Source organism: Hesperophylax consimilis, chromosome 9 (assembly GCF_061612785.1).
Source record: "Hesperophylax consimilis isolate HC1 chromosome 9, BYU_Hcon_1.0, whole genome shotgun sequence".
NCBI classification, from domain to species: Eukaryota; Metazoa; Arthropoda; class Insecta; order Trichoptera; family Limnephilidae; genus Hesperophylax; species Hesperophylax consimilis.
In genome coordinates this window covers 25,631,182-25,650,512 of record NC_142844.1, presented here as the reverse complement: position 1 = coordinate 25,650,512, position 19,331 = coordinate 25,631,182, and the positions used below count along the sequence as shown (strand labels likewise).

The window sequence follows — 19,331 nt, the reverse complement described above, 5'->3', positions numbered from 1 at the left end:
TTTGCTTTTCAGCCATGAGGAAGGATCCTGTTAATCCCACCGTTCCTATGAAGCCTCTCTACTGGACCAGAATATTGGCTTCCACAACTCCGGCACCTGTAGTCACAACACCGGATGAAGACAAATCTATTGTCTCGCAACCTTTGTGGCTGGTAATTTATCTTATGACTAACTTTTTTTTTTTTAATTTCTTACTATATGTATATTTTCAAAGTATAACACTCAATTTCATAATATGTATCGACATTCTTAACAATAGCCTTCAGAAATATTGAACTGAAGTAATTTGTACAATCATAAATTAATGCATGATAATGTATCAGGAGTATCTCCTATCCTTTTCCTATATTCCTTTTCCGCTCGGTAAAGGGTTACCTTCTTACCTATCTACAACCAACTTTAGCACAAGAAACTTTTTTGCTTAACCTTATTTAACCTCATACTTGTTATATATTTTTGTATTATAAAAACTGTTTGTTTCTTACAAATAAATAAATTAGATTAAATTGAGTAAAATTAGCTTCAATAAAATCACTGTAAAACACTTTTTTGATATGAACAGTCAATTTATTATAACAATAATTATTTATTAGAAGAATAATTATTTATTAGAACAATAATTATTTATTAGAACAATAATTATTTATTAGAACAATAATTATTTATTATAATAATAATTATTTATTAGAACAATAACGCAAATAGATGAACATCCTTAGTATGACTCGCAAGCCGGAGATCACGAGTTCAAATCCCGACATGTGCAAGTCAATTGTATTTGATTAATTTGTGTTATTTCACAACATACTCATATAAATAATAATATATAGTATATTTGCGGCAAGTATTGTATCGTATAGTATCGCCCTAATGTAAGATCACCATTCAGAATTGAAACGTTGCTTGAAATGGCTTTGGTGACCAGAGCTGAAAAGCCAGGTACTTCCCACCTTCATCTTCCCCATCTCCTTCCTCTGCTCACTGCCTTCAGCCTCATAACATACTCCAATTGGGGATGCTATAGTCTCACTGGTTCGAGACGGTTGCGAGCAGTTGGGACTCTTGTGCGGTATTCACATTAAAAAAAAACGCATCCGCCGCCAAGAGATAGACAAACCTGAACCCAATAACACTGGCAGCCCTGCTAAGTGGACCACTTGGGTTGACCTATGGCAGTGGTGTTGGTTCTCCAATAAATGGTTCCCGGAGTGGCGGTACCTATACCCGCCTCTCAAATTATATACTACATATATAAGCCTGTTTGCAAATGAACTGAAGACTTGTTAACGCAACTCGGAGGACCAGCCAAATGGCAATAATGTGGAAGAATGTGAGTTAGAAGAAACTTTCCTGCTAGAGCCAATAATTACAAATGTGCCCGAAAGCATCATGGTGAATCAAACGAACCGAATCAAACAGGATTAAGTGGAAATATTGAAAACTTAACAGAATTAACGTTTTTCGCATTGGTGCAGTAAAACCCAACAAAATCCGACCAATGAAAGTCATTCTTAATGATTCATTACAAGTTTTAAATGTTTTGCATAGAAAAAATATGCCCCTGTCAAACACCAAATGTAAAATTTACTCTGACCAAACTCCTCATTAAAGGTAATATCTTAACAAACAGCTGTTAGAATCAATTTGTTCTTGGGAACAGCTCAAATGGTCTAATAGATTTTGTTATCTCCTTTAGTGTAATTGTGAGAAATATGATCTAAACCAGAGGTTCCCAAACTTTTTTGCCCCGTAGACCACTTGCCAAATTATTTTTTTTCCGTAGACCCTCTGCCTGCCGAATATTGAATTTTCCTAAAGTTATTAACGTCCCATGTGATAATCATTTATTTTTTTAGTAAATTATTCTTTTCACATGGTATCCGATTCTTCAACGTTGCATTTCCATAGTCAAAATGTCCTCAAACTTAGTTTTGAAGTCTGTGTGAAGTGCATTTAATTGTTGAATGTCATTATTACCCTGTACGTTTTTCAAAAACAATTTGGGGAACTAGGAAAATTCGCAGCTTCCAATGTGCAATTTTTTGCTTGAATGTATTAATTCTGACAAGAAAAGGAACGTAGACTCTATTTATATACCTCAATTAACAACTTTACGAAATATAAAAATACAACATATTGACACATTCATAAACGCACAATATTTGCACCCCTTCCTATATCTATCTAAAACTAGTTTGATAGGCCCCAACTCTTAAATGGCCTGTCCAGGCCGTGTTGCCCATCCAAAGGGGTAAAAATATGTTGCCCATCGGAGGGTTGAAAAACAATACTTATGTTCTTTTCTAATAATAAAGTTTGAAATCTTATTTCGTCACCTCTGAAGAACAATTTTTCTTTTACGGATACTTTCAGAAATATTCCATTAACTCATTTCGGCCGGGTATTTTTTTGCGCTGGTGCTATGCTGTCTCCGGGCGAAAATAAAGGTATAAAGTTCCCGCACAAATTTGTTTTAAATCTTATTATTTTAATAAAAAATTCTACGTAGTAGCTCAGCAAAGCCAAGCTATAAAAATGCAAGATGAAAATCGAATGTTATTTGAAATGCAACTCAATTATCCTTGTAATATGTTTATTACGGTCCGCCTATCGGTATTTACCCATACCTGCTTTCTTTAAATACGCCCAACATCTCTCGCTCACTTGCACATAGGAGTTGAGTGGAGGAGGAACAGAGATAGAGATTCGAATCGGGTTTCACGGTCATAAAAACCCTCATTCCAGGAATTGAATTATTGCAATAACAAATAATATACCATCCTTTTGTTGAAATACTGATGTAAACGAAAGACACAAAGATAAATATAAAAAGAAGACTTGAATTACGATTTGATAATATTTACATATAGTTGGGACCTTTACAAAGAGATTAGTATATAATATTCATATAAAAACATTAAATAATTCCATCTTTTCTGTCATTGAAATGAGGCCGTCGCAAAAGGTAGAACTACCCTTCCCGGCGTTAAGCAACAATTCTTTCCCGACCTAAATGTGTTAATTTGGATTTTATTGCAAAGCAGAAATACACACAAGTTTTCTTACCTTCTGACAGTGTTAGAAATATAACGGTCAATATACCAGATGCCTGAGTGTTAACGATCTTAGACAATCCCTGGCAAACCGTATGTTGGAAGTCCACTATAAAATTTATTAATAATAATTCATTTGACACGCAACACAATTAGTCAAAAATGCACTTATTTACATATTATTATAATATACCCTATTATGCACTTATATGTATTATGTTCATCGTTTTTGTTATATAAAACATAATTCTTTTTTCGCTATATGTATATGCACTAAATCTTTTCGCTACTATTTTTTCACTATATATGCACTAAAGCTTGCCTGGCAAACTGGCTGCGATTAAACAAACTTAGCCTAAACATAAAAAAAACACATTACATACTGTTTGCAAATAAAAAAAATGTAAGTCTTAATATAAGTCTTGATAATAACCGCCTTGAAAGGGTTGATGTTACAAAATATCTTGGCCTTTTCATTGATTCACAACTCACATGGAATCACCAATTTAAACATGTTCTATCCAAAATTACTCCTATAACTGGTGTTTTATATAGACTTCGCGGGTTACTTCCTCCCTCTCTATTAAAATCGATTTACCATGCTATGATTCACTCACATCTAATATATCTCGCCGGAATCTGGGGATTTGCTACAAAAAAAATGATTTCAGAAGTCCAAGTCGTCCAAAATAGAGCCCTGCGAAATATTTTCAGTCTACCTTGGGACACACATGTCAAAGACATCTACAGAAACACCCAAATACTTCCTTTTAATACCATTCCCACTTTTGAAATAACGAAAACTATATTACAAGTAATTCAACACTTGGCACATTCCAACACTACACTCTATTACAATTGCGACGTACACCAACACAACACAAGAAATCACAACAAACTTCATATACCAAAAATCAAATCAACAAAATATGGACTAAGATCCCTAGAATACATAGCTCACACAAAATATAATCAACTACCCAACGAGATCAAATGTGCAAGTCAATGTAAAAAGACCCAAAATAACATGCTCAAACTTCAACTTATTAATGACTATCTGAAATAATAATGTTGTGTATGTCCCATCATATGTCCATTTAATAAATACAACTATATGTTTCATGTAATGCATATCATTCCCGCAATGAGTTTATTAACTCCTGGGAGTACAATGCTTTATATAACATACTATATTCTGTATTGTATACTTTTAATAATACATTCGATGTAAAACTCATGTAAAGGCCAATCGGGGTTGATAAATAAATAAATAAATTTCTTTCGAAACACGAATTGATGTAACATGACATTACAACATTTTTGGTTAAAGATTGTTTTAAACAATAAGAACCCAAAATACATTAAATATTTTGGTTTGTGACAGTTTCATAAATTAATAAATGTTCATAAATTTGTTTCATCATTTGCAGGAGATTGAAGAGACCAGCCTAGAAAACATAGACGAATTTGCAGATCTCTTCTGTCGTCAGGTGACCACCAGGAAACCCACCAAGAAGAAGGTGGAGAAACCTTCCAAGATCCAGGCGGCCAAGATCTTGGACGGGAAGAGATTCCAAAGTGTCGGCATCCTGGCACAGAGTTTACAAGTTGACATCACGGAGATTGCACACGCCATCTATGATTTTGATACAACAACTGTGAATCTGGACGCTCTGAATCAAATTTATGAAGCAGTAAGTAAAAAAACTACCATCGTAAATATGTACTGTATATCGATCGATCGGTCCTCGAATAATCATTTCCCGCACATATCGTTTATTCTTCCAGTCCCGCATTGATAAAATACAATAATCGCATGGATTGTTCCTCTATGCATCATTTTACCTCATATCTATAATAGTGCAATTATAATTATCTTCTTCAACTTGTTTGATCTTAGTCATAGTCGGCTCTGTACAGGCACAGCAAGGAACTTCAGTGAAAAATATTGTGGCTTAAATAAATATATTCATATAACAAACGCTGATTCTGAATACATATGATTACATTAAAACACACCGTTTGGTTGGTACAACTGAACTGCTGATTGATCACAACCAGTCTACGTGAGTAATACATCTATGGTCTATAATAAAATCCACATCAAGGTTGTCAATTCCTGGAGAGTTTCCCGAATTGCGGGAATTTTTAAAATTTTTTCAGAATTTGGTTTTTTGCAGGAAAACTTTTCAGGAAACTTTTGTGTGGAAAATGCAGCAAATTTTCAAAAAAAGTTTTTTTTTAGAGCCTGTAAGAGAAATACGAAAATGACTAGATAATAAAAAAAAACAGTACTAATTTCAATGGAATTTTGTTTCATTATAAAAGTAAAGAACTTTTGGGGATTTTGAAAATCTCTTCATCTCTTGTGGGATATTTTAGCACTTATGCACAGGCAACTCTGGTTGGATAAAAATATTTTAATGCAGGTTTTTAAACACCGGTAAATTGTTTATCAGGTGCAGTCATGGATGCATGCTTGCACTTTGATTAAATACGATAACATTAGTGACGATATGCTAACATTTCACTTTGTGGTCTTCGATGTTAAAAGCGAACAATCTTAAGAATAAAAACGTCTCGACTCCCATACAAATTACAGCGCCGGTTGAAAAAAAAGTATGCTTTTTGAGACTGGTCATCCATTTTTTAAAGACCCGAAAAATTAAAACTTTGACTTTACAGCCCGCCTTTGAGGTTTTTACTAGCTCCAGGCGCCGTTTGGCTCTGGGTTGGCCGTGATCCTAGTGATAAAATTATGCTTTTTTTTGTTTCCAGAGAGCAACAGAAGAGGAGCTGTCTTGTATAAAAGAGCATTTGAAGAACAACCCAGACATTCCCCTGGATAAACCTGAAACATTTCTTCTAGAATTATCTGACATCCAGGGGTTTGCGGAGAGGATATCTTGTTTCACCTTCCAGGCAGAGTTTGATGACTCCATCACCACTATTAGCAGTAAATTGGATAACATAAGAAGAACTTGTGAGGTACCTACCTAATGATGCGTTGATGCTTTAATTTATTTAAGAAAATATTATAACTATGCACGGTGTTCCGAAACTCGTACGGAAACTGATTAATCTAAATCACAGAGCAGTGGTTCCCAATCAGTGGTAAGTGAAGTTACTTGAAGGGGTAGGTACACGCACGCAAACATTAAAATCGCCAAAATATATGTTTAGGCAACCAATCTGGGTATAATTTTCATTATTATTAGAATTGTCAAGCCATAAGAATTACAATATTATTGTTAATAAATGTCGTAAAACTAATTAAAATTTTTATTATCATTTTGACTTCAAGGGGTAAACGAGTTGGGGCTCTTTATAGGTGGGGTACTCGGGAAAAACTAATTGGGAACCACTGACATAAGAACCCAAAAAATTAGATTAAAAAATCCATGTTAAAATCTTTTGGAGCCAGGTCTATGATTTAATGCATTTTAAAATACATTAAACAGCTGATTTTTTAAATTGAAACTTAACAAATTTAAAATTCTGTCTCGATTTACTCGAAAACGAAAGCTCAAATCAAAAAAATATATACCATAAAATGGATTCCAAACGTGATGTAGATTCACCAGTTTCCCACTTGTACTACGAGTTTCCAGACACGATGTTGTAAAGTACGTAGGTCCGGTGGAAAAGTATTTCCCTCCTACTTGGAATTGTACTTGTTTTACTTTAAGGCGATGCCATACGTAGTAATGCAAAATCATGTGTTTTTGGTTTGAAAATTTGGTCGCCTAGAAATGTTTGAGATGCTTTAATTAAATACTGCGAGTAGAATAAATACATCCTGGCCTTTGAAATAATCGAGTATTTTTTAGATAAGTCTTTTTATAAGCCCAGAAAAAATAATGTATAAGGCCTATGAAAACTGCTTTAAAGTTCAAAATCTCCTTCTTATGAACCCATTTTCGGTTATGGTTTTATTGTATATTGTGGCAAATTAAGTTATTTATAAAATTATCTAAAAATAGTGAAATATTTGTGGCTGAACATCCACAAAATAAAATAAAAGGCACTTTTTGGCCATGTTTTTTTCTTGCATAAATCAAAACCGGTGGATGGTGTTAAGCGGAAATTTAAGCCTTATCGCCATCTACGCAAGGTTTGTTATTGATAGCGGCTCGATTCAAAATATAGCACGACGTAGTGCTTCGCCTTAATACTACAAAACTAGTTTATTTAGTGACAATTTTTATATTTTCAACTGCAAATTTTAATGTTTTATATTTCTGTATTGCAGTTTCTCGTGACAAATGAAGGTCTAAAGAAACTGTTTGCCATCATATTGACCCTCGGCAACTATATGAACGGAGGGAACAGACAAAGAGGACAAGCAGACGGTTTCGGGCTCGAAATCCTCGCCAAATTGAGAGATGTCAAAGTAAGATAAAATTAAATATTTTTTTTTACCTTAGCGTAGTTTAGAAGCATGGGCCTAGTGCGACGTTTCGCCGTTTAGCATCATTCAATATTTTGTCACCAGATCTGAATAGCCAGGTACTACAATGTATACTTATCTGTTCTTCTGCAGGGTGCTAAGCAGCCCTTCCGAAAAAGGGAAAGTATGGACGACTGTTTTGAACAACAAAAAGTGTTGTATGCAGTTAAGTTTATTAATAGTGGCATCCATTTAGAATACATTAGATGAAACGTCTTCTGATATTTATTACCAGCCTGACATACGATAACAGATACAACAACCTAAAGTCCGTCAACAATGTTTAGAAATTATATAAAATTAAAATAAAAATTTTCTGTAAGTCTTTTTCTGCAGACTTGCAGAAAAGTCAATAGATGTCGCACATTAAAATAAAAAAATAAGATAGGTTTATCTAAAAAGACGCTGTCTAGATTGCATTTAGTTCGGGTTGAATCTTGCGATCATACATAAAGATAGTTGCCAGTAAAAAAATGTGCGGTGAAAAAATGAAGACAATGTTAGAAGTTCTTATTCGAAGTATGATACAGTTAAATGTGACCGAAGGGGATAGTGTCCCATTAGCTCAGTGGTAGAGCGGTGCCCCGGCAAGACAAGGGTCCTGGGTTCGAGTCCTAGATGTGACCGTATCCTTTTCTGATTTTTCTGTTTCAGATTTTCGTTTAGAAATCGCTAATATTGTCTTCAATAATTAAAAAATTTCATTACTAAGGCAACAACAAGTAACACTGATTTTAGAACAAATTGTGTAGATTCAAATGTGAGGTTATGTTTGACTTCCGAATCTGACAAACTTGGACATGAAAAATCTCAACTCAATTTGTATAAATTTTTAATGTATATTAAAATAACACTGCAAGCTACTTCAACACATTTTTTTATATTTTGATTTAACATCTATTAAATGGGTTCCATGATAATATAAATGTACGTTATCCATGGCTTGCTAAGTGTCAAAAAAAAATAAGTTGATGTTAATGTGAAAAATATTCACTTGAATGTTAGTACTTTTCTTGTTAAGTATCAAAAAATATCATGTTGATGTTCATGTAAAAAATGTTCCCTCATATGTTAGTGCTTTTTTAAAGTTGCACTCCTTTTCCTTTAAATCATCTTGATGTTGCTACATATTTAAAACCGTTTAAATAATCGCAGCACCTTCCATCTTATTCTAGTTTTTCTTGACGGACTATATCTCGTTCTTTATTTAGTTACATTTGCTTGAACGTGATGTATATTGTCATGGCGTCATTTTCGGAGCGGTACAGACGAATCTTGCGTATTCTACATAGATGCATAACTGTTGTAGAGTGTAGAACTCATCATTGTGCTTATTTCAAAATTGTAGGTCCTCATAAATGTGATTATAATCTTTTGAGAAACACTATTTACCATTAAAACATAATTTTATCTGTTCACACAAAATAAAAATCTCTGATCTCTTCGCCTCTGTAATCAGGGCCGATGTAACAGTAAATTATTTTTATTTTATTTTTTAAATTGAAATTATAATATCCCATGATTTTGAATGGGTCTGCGCTAGTTATACAAAAAAAAAACAATAGCATTTGTGAATAGAATATGAATTATTGTTTTTTTGGGAAAATTGTCCTACGATCGACCTCTTTCATCAACCAAACTGAGCGACTACTGTGTTCAAATTCGGCTTCATCAATTTCAATTAGTGGTGCACCCAAAATTTTAAAAAACAATTTTAAAAAGTCAGAATACATAATTAGGAAACTTAATTCGGCATTTCACTTTTTTTTGACCCTTCTGTTTCCAATAGGGTGTCCGGGGTCGAAGTGCAGTAACTTCGGGAGGTGATTCTACATGATGGTAGGAGCAAAAAAGATTAATAACTTTTTCCGAAATTCCAACTTTTTATTTTCCATACAAAAAGACATACCTACTAAAAATCCTTAGTGGAGGTACACACTTACCCGATAAATTCGCTGTGTGCTTGTCGAGCGCGAGACTGGTGACGTTGTTTATTATTTGCCAGTGACGCGTAAACCGAGAGTTCGAAGTTGTAACAATGCGCTTCAAAATCGTCTGTTTTATGATGTTTTAAACGAAATTCGAAGAACAAAGAAAACTGCACTAAAATAATTATACGAATTTACACTTTTAACGATAAAAAATATGAATAATTTATTAGACACAGTAAACAAATCACAGCTGTTCTATTACCAGCTGTAAAGCGCGGGAAGGGGGATAGCGGGTGTTAGTTCTAGGATTGGCCGGTCGATTTCAAATGATCCAAAAGCAATAATAATGCAGTACCCACACGCCGGCGCAATTTTTCGTCTGTAGCTGAAAAGTACATCTAAAAGTTGAAATTTCAGAAAAAATTATTTATCTTTTTTACTTCTACCATCATGTAGAATCACCATACTGCACTTTCACCCCGGACACCCTGTATATTATTATGTGTATATATTTTTTTTTAATTTTGGAGGGGGGCTGAGCTCCACCCTGGGCCCCTCCCTCTCGGGTGCGCCGCTGATGTCTAACGCTCCGTCAAAAAATGTTATTGATTTGGAATCGAGTATTCCTTTGCAAAGTTCTCCTCGAAGGAAACATTTTTGCTTCACATAGCATTCGCTCAGTTGTGATTGGTAAAAGTGTTCGTAAGATCTTCATCATTGATTTGTGTCCTTCATTTAGGTACTTAGCTGTTAAACTATCTATTTTTCTAAATCTCTGTCTTGTGTTTGATCACACCATAACATGAAAAAGGACAATATCAGTAATGGAACTGTATTATGTTTCAGTCTAAAGATTCAAGTGTGACCCTCCTGCACTTCATAGTGAAGACTTACATGAGCAGGTGCGAAGAGGGTGTGGACAATCCTCTGCCAATCCCTGAGCCAGGAGATATCAACCGTGCTTCTTGGGTCCTCTTTGATGATGTCAAGCTGGATCTGAATTCACTGCAGAATCAGTTGGATAGTAAGTGCACATGGATTGATACGAAATAAAGAAATTCACAGGTTCAGTGTGGATTCATATGGGGCTCGTAAACAAGCAAGTTTTAAAAGCTATATCTTGCGGCAAGGTATTGCGGTCAATATTAACGTATTGTCGGACAATATATTGCAAGATTTTCGTGCATTGCCTATTGTCAGTGTATTTGGGAAACAGGTATGGATACCGCCGCCCCGAGAACCATTCATTGGATAACCAACACCGTAGGTCACCCATTTGCTACATTTGGTAACTTAACAGGTCTTAACAATTTTTTTCTTATAAAATATTTTTACACTGTAGGCAAGAATCCGCAGCATGCATTTTTAAGAAGGCTCTCCTCGCATTTCTTACTTGCAACAATACCGAACTGCATCAGCCTCTTGCCTGTGTATTTGATTTTCTAACCCTTAGACATAAGGCCCCGTGGAGAAGATAGCAAATGCAATGTCATTTTGGTAGGTAGTGGTCAAATGGAGCGTTCCACAGCCATGTTGTCCTCTATGCTGAACTAGTTGCCTCGGTAACCAGGAGATATCAGCAACCACGAAAACTTGTCACTCACTGTCACTGTAAACTAATCATTTATAGTTGATATCTGACTGGAAAAGTGAGTGCTACTGGCTGTGGTTTTAGTGTTTTGTATTGTTTTTGAGGTATGCAATTTTTTTTTTTAATCAGCGCTATGTAGGTTGTGTACATTGAATACATTTTCTTTTTGACAAAAGATAGTGTACTTTTAGTTATATCGCCACCTGAAATTTTAGTCATTTCACTTAAAATAATCCTATCGCTACCTGAAAAAAAATATATATATACATATATAGATATAAATTTTGGTTTCAATTCTCTCCCTTCAATTATTACAGTAATGTTATTAAGTGAACTTTTGTGTAATTTTAGTGTAAAATAAAAGAATTAACCATTTTAATATTTTGCATTTTAACACAATATCCACTACAGAGGACAGTTGCTACCTGGTTATCCAGGTAACTTGCGTTAATAAGGGTCATGAAAAATCTTCAAAAAATTCAAATAGTCAAACTTGCAAAATAGGGACTTTTCCAACAATGCTTTTACAATTCATGTCTGAAAGGGTTACTTTGTTTAGTTATTGTGAATAAACAAATTAAAAAAGTGACCAAACTCTACCTAGATTCATTGGTAAATGTACACATCTAAAGTGGTGACCCTAACGTGATATGAACATATGTACAACTTTCTTCTTCATCTTGTTGTCGGTTCTACTCGTTCTTTTCTTGGAAATTTCTCAGTACCATTTTGCGAAATGGGCAAATTATTCAATATGTAAATCTTTCAATTTGTAGGTTGCAAAAAACAATCGGAAAAGGTAATAAAAGGCTCTTCAGAAGAAAACCTGCAACCCTTCCAAGACAAGATGTCTGCGTTCCTGGAGACGGCCGAGAAGCACATCAACTCCGAGAAGGACAACCTCTCAGAGTGCCACTCTAAGTTCATCAGCACTATGAAGTTCTACCAATACTCTCCCAAGGGGCCCCTCGAGGAATGCTCTCCTAAAGAATTCTTCGATCTCTGGTCTCAGTTTTGCGTGGATTTTAAAGATATTTGGATCAAAGAGGAGCAGAAGAAAGTCAAAGAGAAGTAAGTGCAATTTTTTATTATAATTTCAACAAATTTATTTATTTATTTCAGTTTATTTAGAAAACATACAGTTTTATTTTGTGAATTAATTTTACATTTAAGTTGAATAGAAAATAACCCAGTCAAGTTCCATTTAGAATCTTTTTTATCGTTACAGGTTAGGAAGAATGTAGATATTTAAAGTTGTCGGTTAAAAATTAATGAAAAGATTTGACGAACAATAAAAAAGAATCGTTTACTGCGCATCATTCTATATTTTCTATCCAGTTTTTTTAACCTAATATGACACTTAATACATTCAACTTTCCATAGCATGTTGTTCTAATGTTTAACTAATCTAGAACCCCCTCTTTAACCCATTCCCTCCCGGCCGCCATAATTTATGACTGTGGTCCAAAATAACTTAATATGGGATCAGTCAATTAAACCTGCCTTTTGTTCGTACTGAACTTTATTTCCCCTTCAATATTTATTTTATTGCCAACGCGAGTTATTTGCTTTTTACACATTTAAATTTTATAGTTTAGTAGTTGGATTGCTGACAGGACCGGCCCTGTGCAGGTGCAATTGGAGCAGTCCGCACTCGTGCCAATGGGCCAAGAAGGCAAGGCCCTGATAATAGCTAATACAGCGTCCATGAAATTTTTACTGGCACCAGGCGAAGTTTGGCACAGGGCTAGCCCTGATAGCTGATTTCAGATACAGAGCATGCATATATAATTTTTTTTAAATCAATGTGTTGTGTTTTAAGTGTGAAACATAACCTAACTGAAAAACAGTCCAAACGGAAGAAATAAACTAATGTATTATATGTTTATTCACAGAATGAAGGAAGTGAAACGCCAGAAAGAAGAAAGAATATCAAAGATTCAAAGAGAGCCGAAGAAGGAAGGGGGGCTTAAGTCCAGAATGAAGAAACTAGACAAAGCTGAAACTAGAACGAGCTGATTTCTTTAATACTTTTAACTTTAAATGCCAAATTAGCTTAATACTTATTGGGTGACGAAGTAACCAAAAATATTCCGTGTTATATAATGATGTAGGTATTTAATGTCCTATTTAAATATGCTTCAGTGGAAATCTATTGCTTTATTTACATCTTCTATTACTTTTACTAAGTATTTACATATTATGAAGATATTATTTAATGTTCGGTACGCTATTAGGACCATGATTTTGAAATGATCTGAAATGAACAATAAATAAATATATTTAACAATTTATTAAAATCATCTGGTGCTTTTTGAGATCGATTATATTATTTAAAGTAATTTCAACGAATATAAAAACAGATAGTTATAGTATTTGTTATTATCGCTAATGATAGTATGGAGTTTTGATAAAATATTTTCAAAGGACTGCTTTTCATATTTAAACATTCAATTTATTTATGATAGAACTCACTGCAGCTGCATCGTTACTTAGTTGTGTGCCTTACGGACAAAAATATTATTTGTAAATAGATTTATATTATATATTTGACGGCCTCCGTGGTAGAAGGGTAAGGTTCTGTCTGTGAATCCGGAGGACTCGAGTTCAAATCCTGGTGCGCGCAAGTAAGTGTTATTTTATCAATTTGTGTTGCTGCACAATTAATACATTTAAAAATAATATAATATACTATATTTGCGGCATGTTCTGGCTGGAAGATACTCTCAGTATCGCCCTGGTGAAAGACCACCGTTCATTAAGTACTATACACATACAAAACAGTTTTTTGTATTGCGATAAAACTTTCAACAGTTACTTTTCAAATAATTGCACAAATTAATGATTGGTATATACTCCATGTTTTATACTTGTTTTTTGTTGCTTAAATTAAACACAAACCTAATTGAAACTTATTGAAAAACTACTGCACGAAATCTTCGATGCACTGTTCATATTGCAAGTAAAAAAGCTCCGACTTATTTTTATAATTAATAATGAATACCATTCATCATCATCATTGTTGCTACATCCTTCGGAGAGCCGGTGAGCCACCTCCAAAAATCACTTCCTGCTGCATCCCTCTAGTTCCTAAAGCCGCCATGTTTCCATAGTTCATCCAGCCAGCCAAGTATACAGTATATACAATAGCCATCTAGTATCTATCTTCTTTCTGTCTTTGCTACATGTCTTGCCCAGCAGAGCCTATCTTCTGCCTTTGCCAAATGTCTTGCCTGGCTGTGCCTGTCTTCTGTATTTGCTACCTTTCCTGCCCATCAGATCATAACTTCTGCATTTGCTACCTGTTCTGCCCAACAGAGCCTACTTCTGTCTTTGCTACATGTCCTGCATAGTGCAGCCTTCCCAGCTTTATGAATCTTGTTATTGACGGATCTTCAAACAATAAATTGGTATAGTTCTTGGTTGTAACAATGGCAACCATTTTTGTAACCTTTTAAATGCTGGCGTTGGTTAGAAAAAGATTCCAGATGATTTAAGAATGGGGCTGAGAAAATTAAATTAATGAAAATTTCAGTCACTAATGATGGTAAATATGAAACAAAGTAATTTTGTTTGATTTAAAATTCTAAAAAGTAACCCAAGATTGTGTAGAAAAACACGTAAAGACAATATTGACAGTGACATTGGCTGTGTAAAAAAAAAATGTTCATGACGTAAGTTATGGTGTTTTACGCATAGAATAAAGAATATAACACTAAAAGTGCCGTACCAATTTGAATGGAAACAAATGTTCCATTTAGCCCAACAGCCCAGAGCTCTGCCAGAAATTGTAGATCTTCATTCCATCTGTTTTGTATAGAAATATCGGCCCAAATTGGGCAAATATTTGGATAACGAAACTCTCCCACAAGGCACTTCTAATTTTATTCTTTATTCTATGGATTTATAATATATGTTCATTCCATTTAAAACATGTTTTCATGTTTTTCTTCGTAACATTCCTTTTTATTTATTCGCTAGTGCAGACCTGTGAAAAGTCACATTTCAAAAAAGAGAATTGCTGCCGTCGAGAATCGAGCCCCGATCAACTGCGTAAAAAGCAACTATGCTGACTACCATCAACTATTTTAATATATTTACTGAAAATAATAAGAATTACTTACTTTTGAAATTTAGAATGTCACTTTACATCACAACTGAAATTAAATCATTAAAAATACTGATTTCCATTGTTTGTGTGTTAATCAGTTAGTCCTATGTGAAATCTGGTTTACAAATTTGCTTTCAATTTAATTGTCTTTTTCAAAATTGGAATCAGTTGTGTGAATAGTTCAGAAAAGCGGTAATATACTTGTAATATATTATTTAATAAATTGGAACTGATTTTTCAAGAATCAAGAATTCAGACAATATATTGATTCTCCACGGGTCTGCGCTACTTGTTTAATAATTTGTAATTAAACGTTTTTTAAATGTTTTATGTTTCTAAATTTGTTATACATATACATATATGTATGTAGTTGTTTACGCCTTTTTGTTTATAATATGAATATGTCTGACCACGGCTGGGGACGGCACTTCTCCCTAATATGTTTTTTTTCTTCTGTTGTTCTGTTTACATTCCTGAATTGAAGCCGTTAAGTGAATATTTGATCAAGAAGCATGCCGTTATTATTCAGTACCATATAATATTTAGTTTTGGTACTATATTTTGCAATTTATGTAAATGTATACATGCTCGCTTTTGCAATAAAATCATTTCGATGACTTAAAGCCAAGACATTGTAAAAATTATTTCTTAGATGTAAAAATAAATCATATCTGTATAACACCATTCCATAGAAATTTACATATTTCGATGTATTTAAAAAAACATTCCAAGAGATTCTTATTCTTAGTTCAATTATCTTGAATAAATGGTAAAACCACTTTAGCGATAGTGTATTTAAAAAAACATCTTGAGCGATAGAGATTTCCAGTTTTAGAATCGGCCGCGCTCTTTCCAAAAATCATAACCCCGAATATTAATATGGAAACAAACTGCTTACTGTCATTTAAAGCCAATGAATCCATCTACACTTCACTGATAATCCCATATTTCTATAAAAAATAATAAATTCTATCTACCTACCTAGCTCAGAGGCGTGACTTGTGCTACCCAAATTTGGGTAGTTCTTGCTCGAGTGGTTATGACAATGAATGGATGTACAATATTGTGACATTAATCGATTTGGTAATTGATGGATTGTTAATCTCTATGAAATATTAATTACTGTATTTTACATTTCGCAAAAAGTCTTACATACAAATGTGTATAAATACATATGTACCTACCAGAGATGTGCTTTATTTAAAATAAATCCATTTCAAATGGAAATGCAAAATAGGTATTTTCCATTTTGCATTTTGCATTTTAAATGCTTTTCTCAATGCATTTTCCATTTTAAATGCTTTTTTGCAACATTCTTCCTATGATCTCCACTCATCTTTTTTTCATAAGCCCCAAATATCAGTCGGTATGAGAGATAATTTACATTTGTCAAGTTGCTCCCTGGTAAGAGCCCTGGCAATTGAGTGATACCATTACAAAAAATACTGATTCAAATACTGAACATGGGGCCATGACGCTGTAATATTAAATGTTAGATAGCAGTTTCTATGTTTTTACGTTGGCAACATTAGTCCCGCGCAAATTTTTTGTGGTTTCATAATCTGTAGTCGTGGTGTTTTTGGATTTACCATCATGTAATATGTTTGTTCTACATTGATGTCCATTATTAAATGACAAAATTGTTTAAAAATTCTATAATTATTTAAATTGTTTGACCTAAGAAACCATTTTGCATTTTCAATGCATTTTGAAAATAGGTATTTTGCATTTTGCATTTGAAATGCTTTTCTAAAAACCATTTTGCATTTTGCATTTTCAAATGGAAAAGTTTTGACCCATTTCCATTTTGCATTTCAAATGGTTTTGGGTACCCATTTTGCACATCTCTGGTACCTACATATCGTCGCTCATATTATAACACACACATATTATAACACTGCGTATCTCAAAAAATATGAAATTAAGTTTTCCGCCTTTCTTTTATATTTTTTGCTTCCTAATTTTTAATTGTGTTACACATTGTTACCAAATTTTATACAAAAAGAGCGATTCAAACTATGGCACATGCGTTTTTGTGTTTTAAAAGAAAGTAAAAAATAGTAATTTTATATTTTTTTGAGAAATGTTATTAATGTGAGTGACGATATTTAGATTTTATGTACCTAATATTGCACTTTAAAATGCAATAGAATATTTCAAGGCCAATTGAACCTTTATGAAAACAGTTTTGTTAGGTAAATGTTTATTTAATTACCAGTTACTGTATTTATTTATTTATTTATTGCATCTCACTAAATAAAACATAAATCATGTTTTTTCTGATAAAAATCAACTCATTAGGACTAAACCTGTATCGAGGTTAACAATTTACATTTGAGTGAAGTAAACATGAAGTAATACTACATACGAACACAAAATATTTAAAAAAGAAAGAAAAAATATCTATTAGACGAGTTACCAGATGGGTAATTTGACAGTAACAATATTTGAACCATAACTAATCATTAATCATTATTCCCAAGAAGAAACAAAGTAGATAATAAAGAAATCTAGGGTGACGTTTTATAACTCTATACAATTATTTATCAACATACTCTACGCTTGAATGCTAGTGTTTTAGTTTTTGGATAACGTGCAATCAAATATTAATTCATTCATTTGTAAATGTTTTGGTTGAGTTCAAGCGTGTCTGCACAGGCGGTTATTACTCCACTGCATTTATATTGGGGTTATTTTTCTGTGAATATCTGAACGATAAGATTTACAATATTATTTACAATGTTGCTCCCTGTCTTGAATATATTTTTTATAAGTTTTCCCCTGCAGAATAACCGGCACTAGTACAATATTTCCTATTATGTACCTGATTTTGATATTTGATTGTGTTTTAGTTTAATAATTATTATTATTATTGTATTATCACGGAAATATTGTAGCCTCCTATATTTGCTGTTAAAGTTGTGAATATTCTATGATAAATAATATACATAATATGTATTATGAACTTTTTTTATAAATAATATTTTATAACATGCGCATGTTGACCATAAGCATAAGATAAATTATAATAATAAAAGATAAATAATGTTAAAATGAAATTGGTTTTATTTTAGAGAGTGCCATGATACTTCCTAGAACAGCTGCCGATATCTCAAACCCGTTCAGTCATAGAGTTACAAAAATTTTGAATTATTTAAAAAAATGTATAACATAAAATATCGACTATGTTTTGTTAAAATCCTTCAAACCGCATTTTCATATAGAATAGTCTTCAAAATATAACATGGCATAATAATTTTTGCTGATTAAGACATTTTTAAATACAGTGGAACCTCTCATAACGAGTACCTCTTATAACGAGGAATTCGCATAATGAGCAAAACAGATGAATAGATGAAATAGCTCCCTCAACGAGCGACATTTCGAACAACGAGTGACTAAGAAAGGGCAAGTCCTATCTTCACATCACTCGCTTGTGATCCGCACCTGTGCGTCAGTCTCTGGTTAGCACTCGTTCCACTAGCACGTTTGTGTCTCATGTGATAATGATTTTTTCTTTGTGCAAAGTTTAATAACCTTTTCAAAAATGTACCTGAAGAAAGGACCAAAAGAAGACAGCCATAAGAGAATAGAAGTAACTGTAGAAATAAAACCTAAAATCATTGAAAAGCGAGAACAAGGTATGAGCATGGCTGATCTAGCGAGCACATTCAATCGGTCTACACTCTACATCAACAAATTCCGCTATCCTCAAAAATAAGGATAAAATTAAGAACATAGATGCTATGATAGACGTAACACTACTTCGTTACTCCAGCTTACGGACCAGCAGGTTATTTCTAACTTTAAGAAACTCTTCACTAAAACACTCTTTAAGCGTTGTTTTCAGGTGACTGAAGGAACAAGTCTCACTCCCAGAGTTTTGGAAAGATCACTTTCACATAGTTACTTGCCTCAAGATGATTGACAAGGTGCAGGGAGGGGTTACCGAGAGGACCTTCACTTCTGGTTGGAAGAAGCTTTGGCCAAAGAGCATTGTCGAATGTGTCACATTTTCACCAAATTTTGAAGCATCTCCAAAAAAAAGGCTCCTTAGACAGTTTCTTAGTGAAATAGAATGAATTATTTGCCATAAATTCACTATTAGTAATCTACTTTTTCTATTTCTTTATTGATTTTTGCAAATCGAAATTAAAGTACAAAAATAAAGAAGTGATTTAAGAGGTCTGTTTTC

At 33.5% G+C, this 19,331-nt stretch overlaps 1 protein-coding gene across 2 annotated transcripts in view; it reads left to right on the top strand.

Annotated features, from left to right (window-relative positions):
• The window catches only part of LOC149421119 (uncharacterized), a 61,475-nt gene extending 42,765 nt beyond the window's left edge, over positions 1–18,710 (top strand). For both annotated transcript variants that reach the window (XM_089635824.1, XM_089635825.1), the window contains 7 exons: positions 13–152; positions 4,484–4,747; positions 5,832–6,041; positions 7,306–7,446; positions 10,281–10,458; positions 11,802–12,096; positions 12,921–18,710. In XM_089635824.1, coding sequence (XP_089491950.1) covers positions 13–152; positions 4,484–4,747; positions 5,832–6,041; positions 7,306–7,446; positions 10,281–10,458; positions 11,802–12,096; positions 12,921–13,044 — 1,352 coding nt within the window. In that variant the 3' untranslated portion in view covers positions 13,045–18,710. The remainder of the gene's footprint in view (positions 1–12; positions 153–4,483; positions 4,748–5,831; positions 6,042–7,305; positions 7,447–10,280; positions 10,459–11,801; positions 12,097–12,920) is intronic.
• The last annotated feature ends 621 nt before the right edge of the window (positions 18,711–19,331 follow it).